Genomic DNA, 19,248 nt, shown 5'->3' with positions numbered 1-19,248 from the left:
TATGGTTCTTTCATTGTTAAACATGGCATTTTAATTCAGCTTAGAGGAATCAGTTCAGAGTCAGTAACAGCTCAGTGTGGGTTTAATCTGGGACCTCTTTATTCAGCTTTACGCAGAAAAAGACTTGGTGCAGATGGAGAACAATAAGCCTGATGATGACAAAACAGATTTATGTCTCCCTCTCCTGTCCCATGTCTCTGTCATGTAGGTGACATGCTTGATGTGCCAGGTCACATGGGAATAGCACATGATGTACCCCGTGTGTCACACGGCAGAGGAAAGGCTGAGTGGCTGCTCCATTTCACAGCAGGCAGTGAAAGCATCCTCACCAAGCCTGTTACCAAAAAAATTGCATATTGGAAGTTTCTTGACAGCTTTTCTGAAAAGCTGATGAGGTATGTGTTTCAGTCGCTTGGACTCTATTCTGAAGCTACAATTCAGTCCAGTGAAAAACCCACAAACATACGATTACTCCTTTACAAACCAGAACGGCTTTTAATATCCTTAGAAAAGGCAGTTCTGCACTGAGCCAAAGCGCTTACCTTCTGGTGGAACGTACATGTTTAAGCTTCTGTTTTCTTTGCAGTGCGAAATACAGACTTAAAGGTGAAACAAGAAGCAAGAAAAATAAAAAAAAAGCAAAAAATCCTAGTCTGAAAATATAAATATTTGCCCATCTTACACAATCAGCAACAATTATAAATAATCTTTATTTTATAGTTTATTCTTTTGTGAATGCTATTTGACAGGCTAGAATGGTTATGAAATAAATTTGCTTATTGGGTCTTCCATCAGAGTACAAGTTTTAGAATGATATATGTATTTCTATGCATTTATCAATGATAGCTTTTTTAGTCAGGGTGGGAAGAAGAGGTAAAACCCAAGATTCTATAACTGGTTGGACACATAAGATCCACAGCCCTTTGGCTGATCTTGAGTTCAATTAGACTGGAATGTCATACTGCAGCAAGTATGATGTACTTGGTGGAGACCTGTACTTCAAGCCAATGGCTTCAAGTTTTTAGCACTCCCAACACATATTTATTTAATAATAATAATATTCAAACTAATTTTACTGGGGAGCCAAAGCTGTATGTGCAGAAAAATAAGTATCTGAATTAAAACATTTAACAGATAAGTAAATATAGGAAATATTTTGGTGATAGGAAATATTTTTAAATTACAAGATCATGAAGCATTAGAGGATCTCAAAGGCAATTTTACTGCTTGAAAACAGAGATTTTAGAGGACTTTATAAAGTAAGTCTGACTTTGAAAGAGATTATTTATCTATCAATTTAGTGTACAGCTTAACACATTAATTTGAACATTAAATCACCCAGTAAATTATTGACAGAAGTCACACTATATTTGTTTTTTACGATCTGTCAATGACTATAAATTAATGTGTAGTAATTATGCTACTGCAATGCTTGAGAGAGATTCATTCAGCTCACATATTTTCCAGAATCTACAACTGACACTGAGAAAGTTGCTTAATTTCTCTCTTGTTCAGCTCACATCTGCAAATTAGCACAGGAATTGCCTCTTTCTTTGTACCTCTGAAGTACCTTGCACATAAGGACTTCTGAGCAACTACTGCAATATGAATTACTAATCTAGAATCTAGACTATTCCAATTTGGCCAGAAAAAAAAACTGCAGGGAGTGCGTCAGTCTGCTCCTGGAAGAATGAATCACTGCTTCTTCTTGAGAGGAAGCTGCCAACAGCTCTTGCAGGGGACACACACCACCAAAACACACTTTACTCCCATGTCTGCTAAAGAAATCGCTTCTAGACTGTACTGGCTTGGCTAGCAACTGCTTCACTGAGATCACTTCCACACCACTGCACCTCACCTGTGCTAAGCGTAATGATAAAAATATCTCAGCCAGCATCCATGGCCAGATGCCTGGTGACTTACTGATGACTCAAAGCTCTGGTGGCCTTTGACATTGTGGAGCATGTGAAATCCCTGACACAGCTGCATGACCTGGCTCAGAGAGAGAAATGCCTTAGCATGGTTCCACTGATTCCTCACTGAGTGTTCCCAGATGGTAGCAGATGGCTTTTCCTTCTGTTAAGGATTCCCAGATGTTAATATGCAACAGCACTTGGTGCTGATCACCTCTTCTCTCCAACATCTGTACAAAGGCTGTGGGAATGATCACGATGCAGTATATGGACTGCAATGTTATTAATATCAATGCTGCTTCATCTTTTCTTTCAATTTGGGAATTACAACTGCCCTCTGACACGTCTAATATTGAGAACATACTGAGAGAGAGATGAAAACCAGCTTGGTGAAGCTCAAGTCCAAACCTATAAAGATGACATGAATTAGAGGAGAAAGCCTTTGGATGATACAATGAATCAAAGAATGAATGTAGAGATTTCTGGGATGGATTAGGGAAGTCAAAGGACTAGAGAGGCTCATTTTGATCAGCAGCATTCCCAGAAGGACGTAAGTTCGTGAGAACCCTTCTGCCCCTTCTGTTTTTGCCTCAACACATACCTTGCCTTCGTAATGCCAGTGAGCATGGGATGTGGCCGTGCTGACCGTTCATCCGCTTGGGAATTCGGCACCTTGAGGAGCCCCAGCAGTTTGTTGATAGCATTCACATCCCTTGGTCAACACAAGTGGCTGAAAGAGACTGTTTGCCTTGGAGCAATTATCGTGATACTCATACTTTGGGAAGAAACACATTTTGCTTTCAGACTGTAGTAAGACTGGAGTTATTCAGTGTTTCTAAACATTTATGTGGTGACAGTCACTTCTGACAATTTGCCGACTTTTCCATGGGTCACAGCTTTTCACAAAGCCTGCGTTTCTCTCATAAAACAGAAAGCCTGGCAAAATCAAAAATCCCTCTCCTTGCCCGCCCTTTCCAGGCCTCCTGCGTGTGTTTATATCCTCAAGAAAGAAACGTGGTTTCTTGGCAGATTATCTCCAAGTCATTGAGGGCTGCTTCCAGGCGGGACGCAGAGGCAGACCTTTCCCGCAGGCCATTTGCGGGACCGTGGCTCCGCCGTGCGGCACCCCGTACCCCGCAGGCCGCCACCGCGGGCGGCCCTTCCGCCCGGCGCCTCGGAGAGCGGTGCGGGGCCACGCCGGCAGCACCGAGAGGCGCCCGCGGCGCAGCCGCCCCCCCCCCCCGCCCAGCGCCGCCGGCCGAGGCGCCCAGCCTGGCCACGCTGCCTCAGCCTCGCCTCGCAGCGACTGCCCACGCCGCCATTAACTCGGGGACAGGCTTCCCGCCCCTCGGCGGACACGGCCCGCTCCGCCACCCCCCGCCCCGCTGGTGGGAGGAGCGGGGAGCGGCCCCGACCCCGCGGCCGCCGGAATCGCGGGCGGCCGAGCAGGCGGAGCCACCGCGGCAGGGGGCAGCTGCGATATGTCGCACCCGTCCCCTCTCGCCCGGCCCAGCAAGCCCTGCAACCCCCGCGCCTTCTTCGATGTGGACATCGGGGGCGAGCGAGGTGGGGAGGGGGCGGGAAGGGGCCGTCGCGGCGGGGATCCGGGCCAGATCCGCGCGGTGGGGCCGGGGCCGGGCGGGAGGGCCGGGGCACCCGTGTGCGGAACGTGCGGGGCCCGGGCCGGGCGGCGGGGAGCGGGCGGGAGCGGCGCGGCTCGTCCCCGGGCCGGGCCGGGCCTCGGGGCGGAACGTTCGCAGAGGGGAGGGACGGTTGGGCTCCGGTGGCGCCGGGCCGGGCGCTGTCCCCGCGGGCTGCGAGCACAAACACGCCGCCCCGGGGAGGAGGAGAAACGTGGCCCCGCCGCGAACGGGCGGCCTGTGGGGCCGGAAGGGGCCTCCTGCTGAGGCTTCCCCGCCAGAATGAACAGGCCCGAGGAAATAAAAAGGCAACATGGCTGCATAGCCACCCCATCCCCCGTGGCTTCCCAGGCGAGGGAAGTACTCGTGGGCGATGCAGGGGAGCCTATACCGCCATCAGTGACCCCCTGCGACACGTTCCCTTTACAGCCTCACCCTGCCATATATGTCCCCGGCGTACCTATGGCAGCGGCCTGCGCCTACGCACGTACTGCCACATGCTGTCGGTGTGCCCAGCTCGGCCTCCATCAGGGCGACTCACTTGTCAGGCTGTGACACCTGCCTGCGAGCCGTGGCCCCCCGCGCCATGTCCCCCGCGCCATGTCCTGGGGACGTGCTCCGGGCCTTACCTGGCTGCTGCCGCGGCCGGCCGGAGCTGTCCTGGGCCGTGGTGGGCTCCGGAGGTAAAAGCGCGGGCAAACAGGTGGTCCCAGTCATGCTCTTGGCATCGCCAGTGTTGCCAGAGGTCATTTGAGAATCTGGGCAAACGGTCAAAATGGAAATAAGAAAACAGCAACGTGGAAGCTGGGGTAATATTTGAAAGCGTAGGTTTTCCAAATTTGCTTGGGTGAAGATAGATGCTGCCTTTGTGTCAAGATGTTGCCTCTCATTTATTCATTCTGCTACTCAAAAGAATAAAAGAAGAAAGTCTGTAAGATGATTTGCCTTTTATTGACTTTCAGTTGTCTAATTTGTTTTCATTCCTGTATTAATTAGAATTAATATATTTACATTTAGCTTCCGGTAGAGTGGAGTTATGTTAACTAATTGACTGTGAGGCTGATGAGAAAACAGGAGCATCAACTGATGGCGGCTGCTAGGAGCGAGGAATAGCTCTCCGAGAAGCCAGTTTGTGAAAAGATGAGAATTTGACACAGAATCCATTTATCGACTGTTACAGGATCTGTTAGCTAGTCAGGTTTCACTTCTTTTGGTTAAAACATGTACATTTTTGGATTTAACAATTGTTTGTAGCATCTGTAACTGTAAATAACCATAATTCATAAGCATGTTAAGTATTACTGTGTCTTAGTAAAATTGGAGTTTAAGAGAATGAGGAGTAAGGTCAGTGTACATGCTTGGCATAAGCCAAATAAAGCCAATAAAAGTCTCCACAAACCAGTCTTTTTTATTGTATCTATTTTTGATTGAACAAACTACATATCTATGTTAAAATAGACATAAAATAAGTATGCACATTAAAATACATAATTTGGCTTTAATATGTGTGCCTGTGATTTCCCATGCACGGTTTTTTGGCAGAAAATGCCTTTGGAATTTTTGGTTGTTTTTGGCAGAATCTGTCTTTATTCCCCTAAATTATTCTTGATAGGAATTCATTGTTGGTAATAACCTTGCTGAAAACCTAATGTCACTCTGCCAGCAATTGCCGTGGAATAACACCAAAATGTAAATTTAACAGTAATCTAAATAAAAGTAATCAAGTCTGAAACATTAATTTCCTTTGTCCTATAATGCTCAACACATGACCATGCTAAGGACGGAACTTAAAAGTATGTCGCATTCTCTCTTTGTCATTTCAGTTGGACGCATTGTCTTTGAATTATTTGCTGACGTTGTACCTAAAACTGCTGAAAATTTCCGTGCGTTATGTACAGGGGAGAAAGGAACAGGGCCTACCACTGGAAAACCTCTCCATTATAAAGGATGTCCTTTCCACAGAAGTAAGTTCTATGAAATCCTCTGGTTTCCTGTTGGTAACAGAAGTCCTCCATTATCAGTGTTTGAAATAATGTTAAATAATATTTTGGAGCACTTGTTTAAGAAATAACTTGACTGAAAGTAAGTTTTTGACTTTTTGATCCTGCTAGTGACTAGATGTTTTAACCATGCGTTAGCAACAGTAAACTATAAATTTACTAGTAAGTTGGTAATAGTAAAACTAGTTTGCTATGAGTTGTGAATAGGTTGAAATGGATTTCAGGTAAAGGATTAAATATCAAGTGATGTCCACTTAACTGAAAAGGAGTATTTAGGGGAGACTTGATAAATAAAAGGTGGTTTTCGCATCTTTAGGTGCAAGTGCTGGGTGACAGGGATTGCTCTTCATCTCTGAATTGCTTTTCTTTCTGCCTTTCCCGCCTTGCTGCTATATTTTGTAATTATTTTATTTTACAGTTATTAAGCAATTCATGGTCCAGGGTGGGGATTTCTCAAACCAAAATGGCACAGGTGGAGAAAGTATATATGGTGAAAAATTTGAAGATGAAAACTTTCATTATAAGGTACTCTATTGAAAATACTAATTGTATTCAGTTTTTGAAGTTTCAGCAATTTTAATTTTTCTACAAGTTCAGAATCAGTGCTCTTTAGTCCAAGGTTAACATATTTTTAAGCAGTGGAAAGAATGTGGCAAAAAATCCCCAAACTGGTTTGTCCTTAAAGTCTTTGTTGAATACAGAACAAATACGTGTATGAATACATCCAAAATGAGGTCAACCTCATTAAGACAAAGATAACTGCAGTTTAAATTTTCTTTTTAATTGCACCATCAGAAATTCATTTGAAACACTACTTTAGTTCTCACTGAAGTAAGGATATTATTTTAAAAGAGTGGCAAATTTTGTCACTCTGAAGTATATATAGCATATTAGCATTAAATGGATTTTTTTTTTCATATACTACTAACATTCATAAGATTAGATGTAGGAAGTACCTTTCTTATTTCAGAAGTGGGGAACTCATGGTAGATTGCAGAATTAATCCAAAGGAAAATTTAAAAGAAAGCATTTTCCGTACTGCAGTTATTTTCAATGATAGGAAAAGTAAAAGGCTGTTTATGAATGGCTTTTTTTTTACCCAAAATGTTGGAAAAATGTGCTGTGAGCAAAGCAAGTTTTTGAATATGCAAAGATCTCAATTTGAGGATGTCATTTTAAGAGATGCTGGCTTTGATGGCAGGAATTCCTACCCCTGCTCACATACTGGAGCTCAGTATTTCATCACTAGCAACCATTAGTGCAGTCCCACAAGCAGTTTTGTCAGTCCAGCTGTGGGAAGAGAGGAAGGAGCTGTTCTGCAGGAGTAGGAGAGATTATTCCAGTAGCGTTCTGTTGGCGAGGTGCAATTCTAGCTCTCAGCTGTACAACCTTTTCCCAGAGTTCCTGAGCCAAATCCTGGTTGAAAGATTCAGACCGTATGACTGGATGAACACCTCAGGCAAGGACTTCTCCCTGCCACCGTGGAAATCCAAACACTGTATGGGAAAAGAGTTTTCAAAACAGCAGGTTCTTTGAAGTTGTAGAGACTATAGGGACAAACCAGATGCTTAAATACAGCTGTCTTAGACTGTTGTCTCAAACTAATCAACCTCCCATTGAGCTCTGAGGTCTACTTTACAGCAGTTTCTGCTCCCCTCCCCTCTGTGCTGTTACATTCTTTTTTTTTTTTTTTTCCTCCCCTCCTCCCCACAGCATCAAGCTTCTTGGGAATACCACAGCTTGCATGCTGCAGTCATGTACTAGTGTCTTGGTATAACATACTGGCTTACGTTAAACAGAGTTCCTTGCACTTAATAACCAGATCAACCTGGGGAGAATAATACTGTAATGACTATGTCTTGCCAGTTTAACAAGAGATTCACAACACATACAAAAAGTACATTTTTTACAGTACAAGTGAAAATGAAATAATGTGTGATGGAGCAAGATAATTCTTATTTTAAAGAAGGAAAAAGTATTTATGGGAAACAAGATCAACCTAATATCTTTTCACATTGGGCTGTTTAATAATTTTTTTTGTTATTTTGTGGCCTGGTAGCATGAGCCAAAATAATTAGATGGTGAAAAATCCCAACAAAATAAAAATATCTCTCCAGGAAAGTGAAGGAGTTAAAAAAAAAAACAACAATCCACCAACCTTTAAATAGTAAAGACCACAGTCCCCTAAAAGCCACAATTCTACAACATACTTTGTGTGAGTAGCCATTATAAAATTAACAATACATACCCATCTTGACACTGTAACATTAAAGTTGGTTTAAGTGGTGTTTTGCTGTTTCTTGAGGCCAGTGGTCTTGAATAATCCAGTGAGGAACTTCACGTATCTCTCAGGTGATCTGTCTAAACTCAGCAGCTGTGCAGGAGATGATAGAGTGTACAAGCAGCAGACAGATGTTACAGCATCCAGTCACACATGCGGCTCTGCTTGCTAGGCTGCAAGTAAAGATGCAGAGCGAGGCATTTGCCTTCTTCAGCCACAATAGGTAAAATTAGTTGCCAACTGTAGGTAACTGGTTTACCACATTGTCCTTGCTATATATAGTAATAATTGCCTTACAGAATCTTATGTATGGTTTTATAACAGACCTTTTATATGTTGGTTGTGATTTTTTTTTCCCCCCAATGCAGCATGATAAACCAGGGCTGCTGAGCATGGCAAATGCAGGACCTGGTACTAATGGCTCTCAGTTCTTTATTACAACGGTGCCTACTTCTCACCTGGATGGGAAACATGTGGTGTTTGGCCAAGTGATCAAAGGAATGGGTGTAGTTAAAATACTAGAAAACGTTGAAGTAAAAGGAGAAAATCCTGCTAAGGTAAGCAAAATCCAAAGCACTTAGGGATTATGTTTATTCTTCCATTATATGATGTATATTCATTTCTTCTAAATGCTTGGTGTAATGTTTAGAACTATTAAATGTTAACCAGTTATTTTTACTAACAGTGTTAATTTCCATTTTACTGTCTCTGTTAAGAGGCTTTTGTTCTTTTGTCATAAATTTCCTCTGCACAAACAGTTGATTTATTCAACACAGCTGTGGGGGTGGAAACCTTTATCACGGTGGAAATACACAGTTAGCAGTGTAGGATGGATGGTGAAATTAAAAGGTAGAATTCACAACCCTATCTAAATGAGATGTAATTCTTACGAATTTTCTATCAGAAGTTGTATTTCTGGAAAAGCCATTGGGGTGTAAGTCATGTCAGTTTGTGGTGGTTTGAAAAACTAATACCTCTAACTTTAAAAGACTTGGCAGTTTCAGAAAGAACTGTCATCTTAATGTAGTAGAACTTCCATGTCTTGTGTTTTCCTGCAGCTCAGCTTGCTGCCAGTTCTTCTTCCAGCCTCTCTGTGGAGCATGGGTATGGTATTCTTGGAATGCTGCTCTTCTGAAGGCAACACTTTCTGTGATAAAAGCCTTCTGATGGGGATAGGCTAATGATGTGATGGGCTTCTGAAATCAATGCACCCAAACAACAGATGAAAAAGCATTTTTACTGAATTTCAAAGAGCACTCAGAAGTTACAGCTTTTTTTTTTTTTTTTTTTTGGAAGTTGTCTTAATAAGCAGTACTTCTATTTACACTTTTGTTTTTTTTCAGTTGTGCGTCATTGCAGAATGTGGAGAGCTAAAGGAAGGAGATGATTGGGGAATTGTTCCCCAGGATGGATCTGGAGATGTTCATCCAGATTTTCCTGAAGATTCAGATATAGACTTGAAAGATGTAAGTATTTTTCTTTTAAGGTACTTATTTTATAGAATGCAAGACTTGTAGGTAATCTGAGTTACATGGTGTCTGTGATGATGTTCATTAAGCCTTTTTCTTAAGAATTGATCAAGGTCCAGATTAAATGGTGACATTCAATTTTAGGAAAGAGAATGCTGTGGGGAGGGGATAGCTGTCTCATTTTTTCAATTCTAATTGCAGCTGATGTATTCCCCAGTAACTAAAACCACAATTACTTACAGTTATTACACTTAATTTTTTTCTGTTGTTTCTTTTTACTTTTGTTTGTGCTGTAGTGACAAATTGCAATTACTATAACGCCATCCTGCAGATGACTAACTTACGTTGTACCTACACACTTCTCTGTGCAACTTTTTAAATACCCACCCTTAAAATTATTTTGCCTCATTTACTAGAAATAATAAAGGATCAACCTTTTTAGAAGATTCTTATTACATCAGAGCTAGTTGTTCTCAATTCCCAGTAGTTGTTTGCTTTTGAGGCTGTTCAAACTGAAGGAACACTTCTTGTTGAGAGAGAGGGAGCAGACTGGTGAAAGCAGCTCTTCTGCAGGTTTTTACGGTATCATGAAAGTGAAATAGGCAAACTGTGCAAATCAAACAGTGATTTGCGAATCACTGAAACCAGGGCAGAAGGGGGAAAAAGGGGGCTGCACGTGTACATTCCAAATACAGAATTAGAAATAGAATAGTAAAAAAACCATTACAGCTAGAAACCAGAAACTCCTCCTATCTGGCTATTGAGAAGCACTTCAACTTCTGAAAATGTTTTTGGATAGCACTTGCTGTGCTTCAGAACTGAAGTTGGCAGGTGCCTGCCTCCTTTAAACTTGTTCATATAAATTAAGTATAGAAACCACGGTGACATTGGTCTCATGTTGTGATCAGTTTGTTTTTTTTTTTCAAGGTCATTAATTCTAGTAGAGTAGAAGTGTAAACTGATAGTGTTACAAATGGCAATATATACATTTGTCTCAGCTTAAGACAACTGTGGTATAGACAGCAGTAATTATAAACTGTTTATTGCCACTGGAAAAGTAACTTAACACTTGAAATGTATGCCATTCTGGAAATAGAAATGATGGATTTGATAAAGACAGGCACTTGTCTTTTTATCCTTTCATAGGTGTTTGAAGTGTTTTGAGAGAAGGAGAATTGTGTTGATACAACTTCTAGTTTGAGAGGGTGCAGACTTCAGGTGACTTTGTTTTTGAGAGCAGAAGACAATTTTTTCTTGGGAATAAGGCAGTCTTGGTTGAATACTTTGTTAACATTTTCTTTTCTATGAATAACAGTCAACGCGTTTATATATAGTTCTGTGTGGTAGCAGCATTTAGGGGAAGGAGTTGAACTGCTATATTGTCTCTGGTATTTTCTCACCCTTTATACTGTAGAAAACCCATTAGGAATTTCATCTTTCAGACTATTGTGTTACATAGAGAATATTATAGGAGTGGTTTGAAGCTAGTATTTTTCTAAAATTGAAATACTTTTATTCTGAGATTTTACAATAATTTTTGAAAGAGGACGGACATGGGATCCTACTATTAAGTAAATCAAGACTTCTTTCATAATTACATTCATGCTTTATATTTTCCATCTATTTTATTAGGTTGACAAGATTGTGGCCATAGCAGAAGACATAAAGAATATAGGAAATACTTCCTTCAAATCGCAAAATTGGGCAGTGGCAGCTAAAAAATATAGTAAAAGTTTACGGTAAGGCTATCATCATTCAATCAGGTAGTTTCTGTAACCCAAATTAATATTGCTATCAAGCAATGATATGTGCATTTAAAAAGTGCCTGTTGCTGTGCTCTTTTCTATTAATTAAAAAAAAAAAAAAAAAAGAAGAGCCTTTTGAATCTCAAACATCTGGTTGATTTTTAGGTACTTATTCAAGTAGATCTTCTACTCGTTGCTGGGTAAGAGCAATAGGCAAGAAGTATTGTTCCGAACGGACTAAATGCTCCCTTTTTAATACTCTCACTGAGCTGGTGCATAACTGGGAAGAAAGCACAAAAGTATGCAGTGTAGTTAATGGACAGGAAAGGAGGGGAAACTCCTTTAGAAATCAGAGAAAAAGTAGGTTTAGGAAATTGGTAAGTTCAAGGGAGTAACCCCCAAATATGACACTTAATAATTCATTATTATTTTTCTGAGGCTCCATACCATCATCCTGACTCCATGTGTAATTCAGACTTGCCTTCAAAATCATGGTCATTCTGCTTTTGTCTCCATACTGCTCCTTTCTTCTTACCATGCTTTTTGCTTTATGTATATGAGTTTCTCCTAAAACTTTTTTTTTTTTAAAAGTTATACTGACCCTTATCCCTACCTTCTTAATAATCACTGGTTAACTAGCAGTAACAATAATGATTCATCTTACTGATTTCTTTGACTTGGAAGCTCTTTTTTTTTTTTTTTTTTCCAGAATGGTTGTGGTCTTTCATGTTTTGGTGTGATTTATAAATATTACAGGTGTATTCTGTTTGTTTTGAACATAACACAGTTTTGTATTATAAGTCTCCTTAGCTTTTTACCCTTTTCTCTCTTCTGATTTTCATCTTTTGCATGATGCCTGGCAAGTGGAAAAATCACTGGGACTACGTCTAATTTACTTTTTAAGTATTGCTTCTTTCTGTGATCCAAAGCTGTATACAAAGCATGCAACACTCAAAAGATAGGGCATGCAAAATTTGGACTTACACAGGCACTGATCTGCAAAGACTGCATTAATCATGGCATGCTTAAGATGTGAATGTATGCGAACACATAATTTTTATTTTTTAAATAAAACCCATATAAGTTTTATCTAGTAGGCCATTAAAAGAGTTAGAACTTTTATATCCACAACAGACCTTTGCCACTTGAAATAAAAAACTGACAGCATTAGCACACTGTAAATTAAGAATGAGATACAGTTTGCCTACCAATCAGAGATTCAGTAAATGATTTGGCTTAGTCCCAAACCAGCGTCAGTTTTGAAGTTCAGGAAAAAAGTCATGAAGGAAGACAATGGAAAGAAGGTGGAGTTACTAATGCTCATAAAACACCCTCCTTTATAAAGTAAAGTTAGCTTCAGATTTTAGCCATAAATGCCTACATTAATAAAAAAATTACCGAGGGGAGTGAAGGAGAGATGAAGTTTCCATGAACCTGGAAGGTGCAGTGGTGGTGATGACTTTTTGCCACAGATAAGCAACATGTTTTTTGAGAATAAACAGTTATTGAGATAAATTCTAATGGTTTCATGCCATCTAGAATCGTGCATTTGTCTAAGAAAAAGCATGCAGTTAGTATAGTGGAGGGATAGGAGTTACAGAAAAACATTTTCCAGTGAGTTCATCTTTTTTGTCAGGGTACATCTTATATTTAGGTTAATAAATATTTGTAATAGTGGAATTGAAGCTGCTTTAAAAATACCAGTTTGGAGAGGCCAGTTCACACATATCTGTGGAAAGATAGCTAAGGGCAGAACAAAATGGAAGTTGCAACACTAATACATGTTCTTTGTAAATCTGTTTTTCTGCAGGTATGTAGAAGCTTCTGAAGCAGTGGCAGAGGAGGTGGACAAACCGAAGTTAAAGAGTGTTGCTTTGACCTGTGTTTTAAACATTGGCGCTTGTAAACTAAAATTGTCGGATTGGCAGGGAGCCATTGAAAGTTGTTCAGAGGTAAACTTAATGTTTAGTATTTTGATTAACAATTGGCCTGTATAGAAAATGGAGACTGAAACTACAAAGTTTTTTTTAAAGAAAGAGTCTTCTGACAAGCTTATGATTTGAAAGTAAACAAAGTAGAAGGCTGATTGAGAAGTTAGTAATAACTTTCCAGTATGTGGCTTTTTAAGAAGATTTTGAAATTGAAATAACTCATTAGAAACAAGCTTTAAAAGAGGGCTGTTGCTTACTGCCAGAAAAAAAACCCCGCACACTGTCATTGTCAGTTTGGTATGCAGAGCTAATTTTACATTAGAAAGAATTAAACTGTCTTCAGTGAAAGAAGACTACTTTCTGGAAGACTAGTATGAGCAGAACATTTTACTTGCTTTTAGATTTGATGGTCTTGTATTTAATAGCCGAAGTGACTTTTCTAACTAAAGCCCTTTCAGGTTGACTTAGTGGTGAAATGAAACCAGTGAATAGGAAGGAAGGAGGAAACAATACATACAGAAATATTGAAAAAAATTACAATTAAAGGAAAAAAAAAAAAGGAAGTGACATAGGCATACAGACTGAATTTAGTACATTTGAGGAAACTTTAAATAATTCATTAAAACTGTGAAATTTTGAATGGAGTAAAGAATACTTTTAGCAGAGGATTCTGAGCAGCATCTCCTAGGGCTTCATGCTGAAAGCAGGAGTCTTGGCTAATCTGTGTGTGAGGGGTCTTTAGAGAGCTGGCTTGCTTTCTAGCCTGCTGATGGCATTACCGCATAGAGAACTTTCATAAACTTATAGTCAGAATGGACAAATGAGGGATGAGGAAAGGGAAAAAATAAGGAAACTGTGTAATGTTATATCTGCCATCTAGAAAATGGTAGAAATTGAAACAGCATGTAAGAATTACATGTAGAAATTATTAATCATAATACTTGCCACTGAGGAAAAGAAAAAAACTCTTCCTTTTTTTTAAGATTACAAAATTGTTAGATAAAGGCAACACCATAGCTGTAACAGACTTCTGTAAGGTATTAGCTTCCGTCTCACACACAGTTTAACACTTGTTATCAGTGTCTTAATGAGAACACCAGTTTCCTAGGATTAACTAGCAGAGTAGAAGGTAATTGTTAATGAGAAACTATTCACTTTTATGATTTCCTAAGGCCAAAAGCATTTTAAATTAACAATCTGTAATACATGCATTATTTGGTGTAAATAAGGAAATACAGCTGAACCTGTTCAAACAAACCTGGCATTAAAATAGCTGTAAGCACAATGGTTCAGCTAAAACCAAGGAGTGCTACCTATGTTGTACATGATACAGACACCTAATTTTCTAATTCTTGACATAGAAGAGGCTCTAGGCTTTAGAGCAGACAGGATGACTGCCCAGAGTAATACTTCCTTTTTATCAAGAACCAATACTGAAGTGATTTAAAAAAATCTGGATGCATCATCTAATATCTGTAATTAATAAATTGAAGTTAATAAATGAAATTAATAAAGCCACACATTCATGCAAAGAAATTTCATCAAATCACTAAGAAACCATAGTCTTGAAAATAATCAAAAGACACACTATAGAACTATCTGCAATAAGAAAAAAGAACATGATCTTCACAGGCAAGAAAACAAAACACCTAGCTAGCCAAATTAACTGAGGTACTTTGAAAAAATAATGTAAGTAATCAAATAATGGAACACTCTGTTTGTCCAGCCACTGTACTTCCTATTTTGATATTGTCATATCAGAGCTGGCATATACGCATTAGCAAAACCATTCTGCTCAAAAAAGGCATAATGACTGGAACTTGGCAGAGCTCCTGAAGCATGAGATGGATTGCTCGTACGTATCTTCCGAGCCCACCACGAAAAAAGCTTTACAGGAAATGCGTGTGTTTTCTTTAGGATGCCATGTGAGGTTTTTTTGGTGTGAAGGAAGAAGCTGCAATATAGAGTTGTTATACTATGAGATTGAAGGTTAGGATAATTTGACCTGCAGCAATACCTTTGCCTTAACAGAGAGAGAAAGAGCAGGTCCATGTTATCCACCTGTATGGTCATCCTTCACAAAAGGCCACTTCTGGTGTGGGGATATTAAAACTGATTAGCTAGCTATTCAGTGTGCTACAACATAGCATTCCTTTTTTACACAGTTAATGTTTTGACAGCTTACCCTCAAACCAACTGGGGAGATTGCTGGTGTGAACTGTGCCATTTGCAGAGATGGGAGGCTGTGAAGTATATGACATGTTAATGTGACAATTTTATTAAATTTACAGGCTCTTAAAATAGATCCAGCAAATACTAAAGCTCTCTACAGACGGGCTCAAGGATGGCACGGAATAAAAGATCTCGATCAGGCACTGGTAATGATCACACTATTTCACTTTAAAAAAAAAAATCTATAAACACTTCATCAGAACATTAATTTGTATTTCTCTTTTATTTAAGGCTGATCTTAAAAAGGCTCATGAAATAGCCCCTGAAGACAAAGGTAAAATAAAGCTTTTTCTTTATAAATTCTTTACCTTTTTTTTTTTTTTTAAAATGTAGAAAAGTAACCAGGGTAGTATTTAGTAGGAAGTCATACCAGGGTGATGCCTAAAATGCTGGCTTGTAACAGCTTAAATGCTCATGTATTGAGCACAGAGCCGAATGAGGTGGAAAACCTGTTTTTATATAGCAGTGATGCTTCTGTTGCACTGGGAAACCTGCTTATGTAGGTCAACAGCATGCCTATTGAATCATCTCCCTATCTCACAGAGTTCTTAGTAACTTAATTTCCTGGTCTAACTAGCTAAGATTTTTAGCTCATAAATTCTGTGTTGGCACCAATACTATGGTTGCTACACCCTCCTCTACATGGTAACCTTACTTTGTTTCACCTGGTAAGAGACAATGGTTTTTTTTGCTGCTAGTATCTGACCTAATAGAAGATTAAATGCAGTTCTGTTAAACAAAATAATGTGGGTAAGTTGCAGCAGCATGACCTGGTCTTGACATATCAGGAGACCTAATGAAAAGAGATCATTATAACTGCATCACACATTTTCTTTTTAATCAGCTATCCAGACGGAAACACTCAGAATCAAACAGAAGATAAAAGCCCAAAAGGAGAAAGAGAAGGCAGCTTATGCTAAAATGTTTGCTTGATTTTTTTTTTCCCCCTAAACTTTTAAATCTATGCACTAACTCATGCACAAGGATAAATGGAGCTGCTTCTTTCATTTGCCCTGTACTGCAGTTGTCAGTGTTTACAACTCAACAGTCTAATAATAAAGACAAACTGTTCAAAGGTGAAGTGATTTTCTTTTTTAAGCTCTAATAACTTGCATTTTCAGACTCAGGTATGTTTCTAATATGTGAAACAGTAGTGGTTGTGTTTTTACAGCTTAATAGTTAGTGCTTCCTAAGAGGCTTGATTTCACACCAGGACAATTTAGGCAGTTTCTATTAAGAGTTTTTATTAGAGCAGACCTGATTTCTTGTAAGGAATAAAAATGGTGGTAGACAGACAATGAAGGTGTAATGTTACACTTTTTTCTTAAACAGCTTTACAGGTTTTATTGCAGATGGGCTCCCTATTATCATCAGGAAAAAAAATTCTAACTGTAACTTTGATGTAAACTGTGTAACACATATACCAGTCTAGAAAATTGTCACTGCTTTTTTTTCCCCTACTGCAAGGTAGGATGACATAGTAAATCACTCCAAATAGAGAAAGAAAATACTTTCAAGGGTACATACTAAATTCTTCCACCATACCCATGATTCTGGATATGGCTCCTATTATCACTGAACTTCAGCAATAAATCCAAGATCCAAAGTTCCTTTGTCAGTCCTGAGAAGAACTTTCTTCTGCCTGCCACACAATTCCTGTAAAGAAGTCCTGTTTAAATAAGGCTAGGGTTTAACTAGAAGGCACCAACTTTTCCATTTAATGCAACAGTCATACCTAAAATTCAGAATGGCACATTAGTCTCAAACTCTTCAACATTCAAGTCAGTGCTGTATTTCAATTACACTGCAGCATAAAATACTGTTGGTGATCAGAAGTCGCTGAATAGATTTCCTGTCAGTTTACATCCCATTATAAGCTGGTCCTCCGCCACCTTCAGGCACTACCCAGTTAATGTTCTGACTCGGGTCTTTAATGTCACATGTTTTGCAGTGCACACAGTTCTGAGCATTTATCTGCAGTCTTGATCCTTCTCCTGTTTCCAGAGGAATATATTCATAAACTCCTGCAAAGGGCAAAAGAGAGCTGTCACTTCACTCAACAGTCTCCCCCTGCACATTTGCTCTACTACTTGCCAGCAAGCACAATGAGGGAAGTCTATTGCTAGTGTGATTCACCTGCCTTTTTCCATGTTTACTAGTTGTTTTGTCAGAGTACTGTTAATGTAACATATTTTAAGACCTGCACTTGAAGCCTCTTCTAGGAGCAGGATGGGGATAGAATGCTTGAAGTAAGTAGTAGGCCAGGTGGATTTTTTCCTCAAGTACTTAGTCTTTCGTCTTGTGAAAATCAGCTCAGGCGCATTTTTATTACCTACCTGCTGGACAAAATCTTTGTTCTGGTCCATCGAATACAGCCAAATTCCTGCTCACAGGGACGCTGTCATCTTTGAGAGTTAAATGAGCAGGCTGGTCATGTTCATGGTTTGTACCACTTAAAGCCACAGACGACAGGAGATCAAAACTGATTTTTCCATCAGGCTTTGGGTATTCGATAGGTGTGCAATCTTTGGCTGGCTTGAGCTGAGCAAAATCTGGTCCTAAATACATTTATTAGTTTCAGTATAAGTGACTGTAATTTGCAGTTAGAACAATTTCATTACGCTATTTTAACTTCCCTTGTCATCAGAATGAAATATTTCATAAAAGGTAGCCTTTTTCATGAGACAAAAACCCCATGCTAAGTAGAATAGTGTTTTAATGTCTTCAGTTACATTATGTGCTAACATGACAAAGTCTGCTTCACTGCCTTACCACCGATTTCTTTTCTACACTCTAAGGCCTTGCTGCTTGACCAGATGTGCTCTAGCTTTAACTAAGACCAGAAAAGAATGACATATACATTTAGTATCTTCTATCAGGAAATAATGCAATTACCTGGATGTTTTAATGTCCATGGTTCCATTCCTCTCAGTAGCCAATAAAATATTCCTGTGTAAATCATTCCTCCATACACACCAAGTATGCTATGGCAGGATGGCCGGATATTTCTAACCGCATACAGCTCTTTCCAGACCCAGGACTTTTTCAGGTTCTCTTCGTATTCTTGCACATCGAGTCCTAAAGCAGTACATTACTTGTTAGGTACCTACAGTGAGTAAAGACTATCCTTGAAATAAAAAATAATTGCTGAATAAAGGCAATTGTTAGCAACAAAGGCAACAAAATGAGAATTTCAGAATAGTAAGCTAGGAATGTACCAGACAACATATTTCAGCCTCTTGAAGAGACCTGTTTTGTTGACAGTTACCAGGAGATACTTGCTGCTCCTTTGTAGCCTCTAATAAATGACCCACAAGCAGCATTAAATTCCCTCAAACATCAGGAAAATATAAAGATAACTGGCCAGGTGGCTACACTGGCAGCTGTATGGGAAAACAGCTACTTGCTCATAGAATCTAAGAATCAGCCAGGAGAGTTTACCTGTGATCCAAGAGTCAGGTTTGCAATTTTAACGTTGTCAAGTTCAAAAGCTGCTTCTTTGCAAGTTATGCAACCACCAACATTCCCATTTCAGTAGCTATAGCTATGGCCCAATGGATGATGCCAGTGCTACAGAACATTTTTTCTCCCTTTGTAATCAGCAAGTTAATGTGAGATATTTGACTACAAACTTCTGATTTAAACTCTTTCATTGTATTCTTTACAAATACCAGACATTGCACACTTGACACAACACATCTACTGTGGCATAGTTAACACCAAGTAATTATCTTCAAAAAAACCCCTTCAAATCAAAATTTTCTGACAGCTTCCCCTTTGCCATTCTCCATTACTACTGTATAGGAATAGATGTTCTAGATAGTAAGTTTCAGGCCTTGTCTATACATGGAAAACATGCTTCAGTCCGTATTTTCTGTCTCACATGAGGCTTTGAAAAAAGCTCATTATCTATGCACAGAAAATGGGCTGTAATATTCTACTGTCTTGACAAAACTGGAAACAGCATATAAAACCTGTCTATAATCAAACAAGAGCGCACACTACCCAGCAAGAGTGTTTATTGTTTCAGATGGGTT

General features: G+C 39.5%; 2 protein-coding genes across 4 annotated transcripts in view; one reads left to right on the top strand and one right to left on the bottom strand.

Moving 5' to 3' along the window:
* The first annotated feature begins 3,165 nt into the window (after positions 1-3,165).
* PPID (peptidylprolyl isomerase D) lies at positions 3,166-16,286 on the top strand. The gene is made up of 10 exons (XM_075751796.1): positions 3,166-3,479; positions 5,377-5,517; positions 5,972-6,078; positions 8,203-8,391; positions 9,178-9,300; positions 10,936-11,042; positions 12,859-13,000; positions 15,271-15,357; positions 15,443-15,485; positions 16,056-16,286. Exons 1-10 carry the CDS (start codon positions 3,395-3,397, stop codon positions 16,142-16,144), a joined length of 1,113 nt encoding a protein of 370 aa, XP_075607911.1. The 5' UTR covers positions 3,166-3,394; the 3' UTR covers positions 16,145-16,286.
* Positions 13,082-19,248, bottom strand: part of ETFDH (electron transfer flavoprotein dehydrogenase) — a 23,298-nt gene continuing 17,131 nt past the window's right edge. For 2 of the 3 annotated variants that reach the window (XM_075751793.1, XM_075751794.1), the window contains exons 11-13: positions 18,107-18,289; positions 17,548-17,769; positions 13,082-17,235 (exon numbers count right to left, since the gene is read on the bottom strand). In XM_075751793.1, the coding sequence (XP_075607908.1) occupies positions 17,072-17,235; positions 17,548-17,769; positions 18,107-18,289 (569 nt within the window). In that variant the 3' untranslated portion in view covers positions 13,082-17,071. The remainder of the gene's footprint in view (positions 17,236-17,547; positions 17,770-18,106; positions 18,290-19,248) is intronic. The other variant, XM_075751795.1, reaches the window with a different exon arrangement.

The sequence above is a fragment of the Balearica regulorum genome, chromosome 4, assembly GCF_011004875.1.
Source record: "Balearica regulorum gibbericeps isolate bBalReg1 chromosome 4, bBalReg1.pri, whole genome shotgun sequence".
Classification (NCBI taxonomy): domain Eukaryota; kingdom Metazoa; phylum Chordata; class Aves; order Gruiformes; family Gruidae; genus Balearica; species Balearica regulorum.
This window is presented reverse-complemented; position numbering and strand designations above follow the sequence as displayed.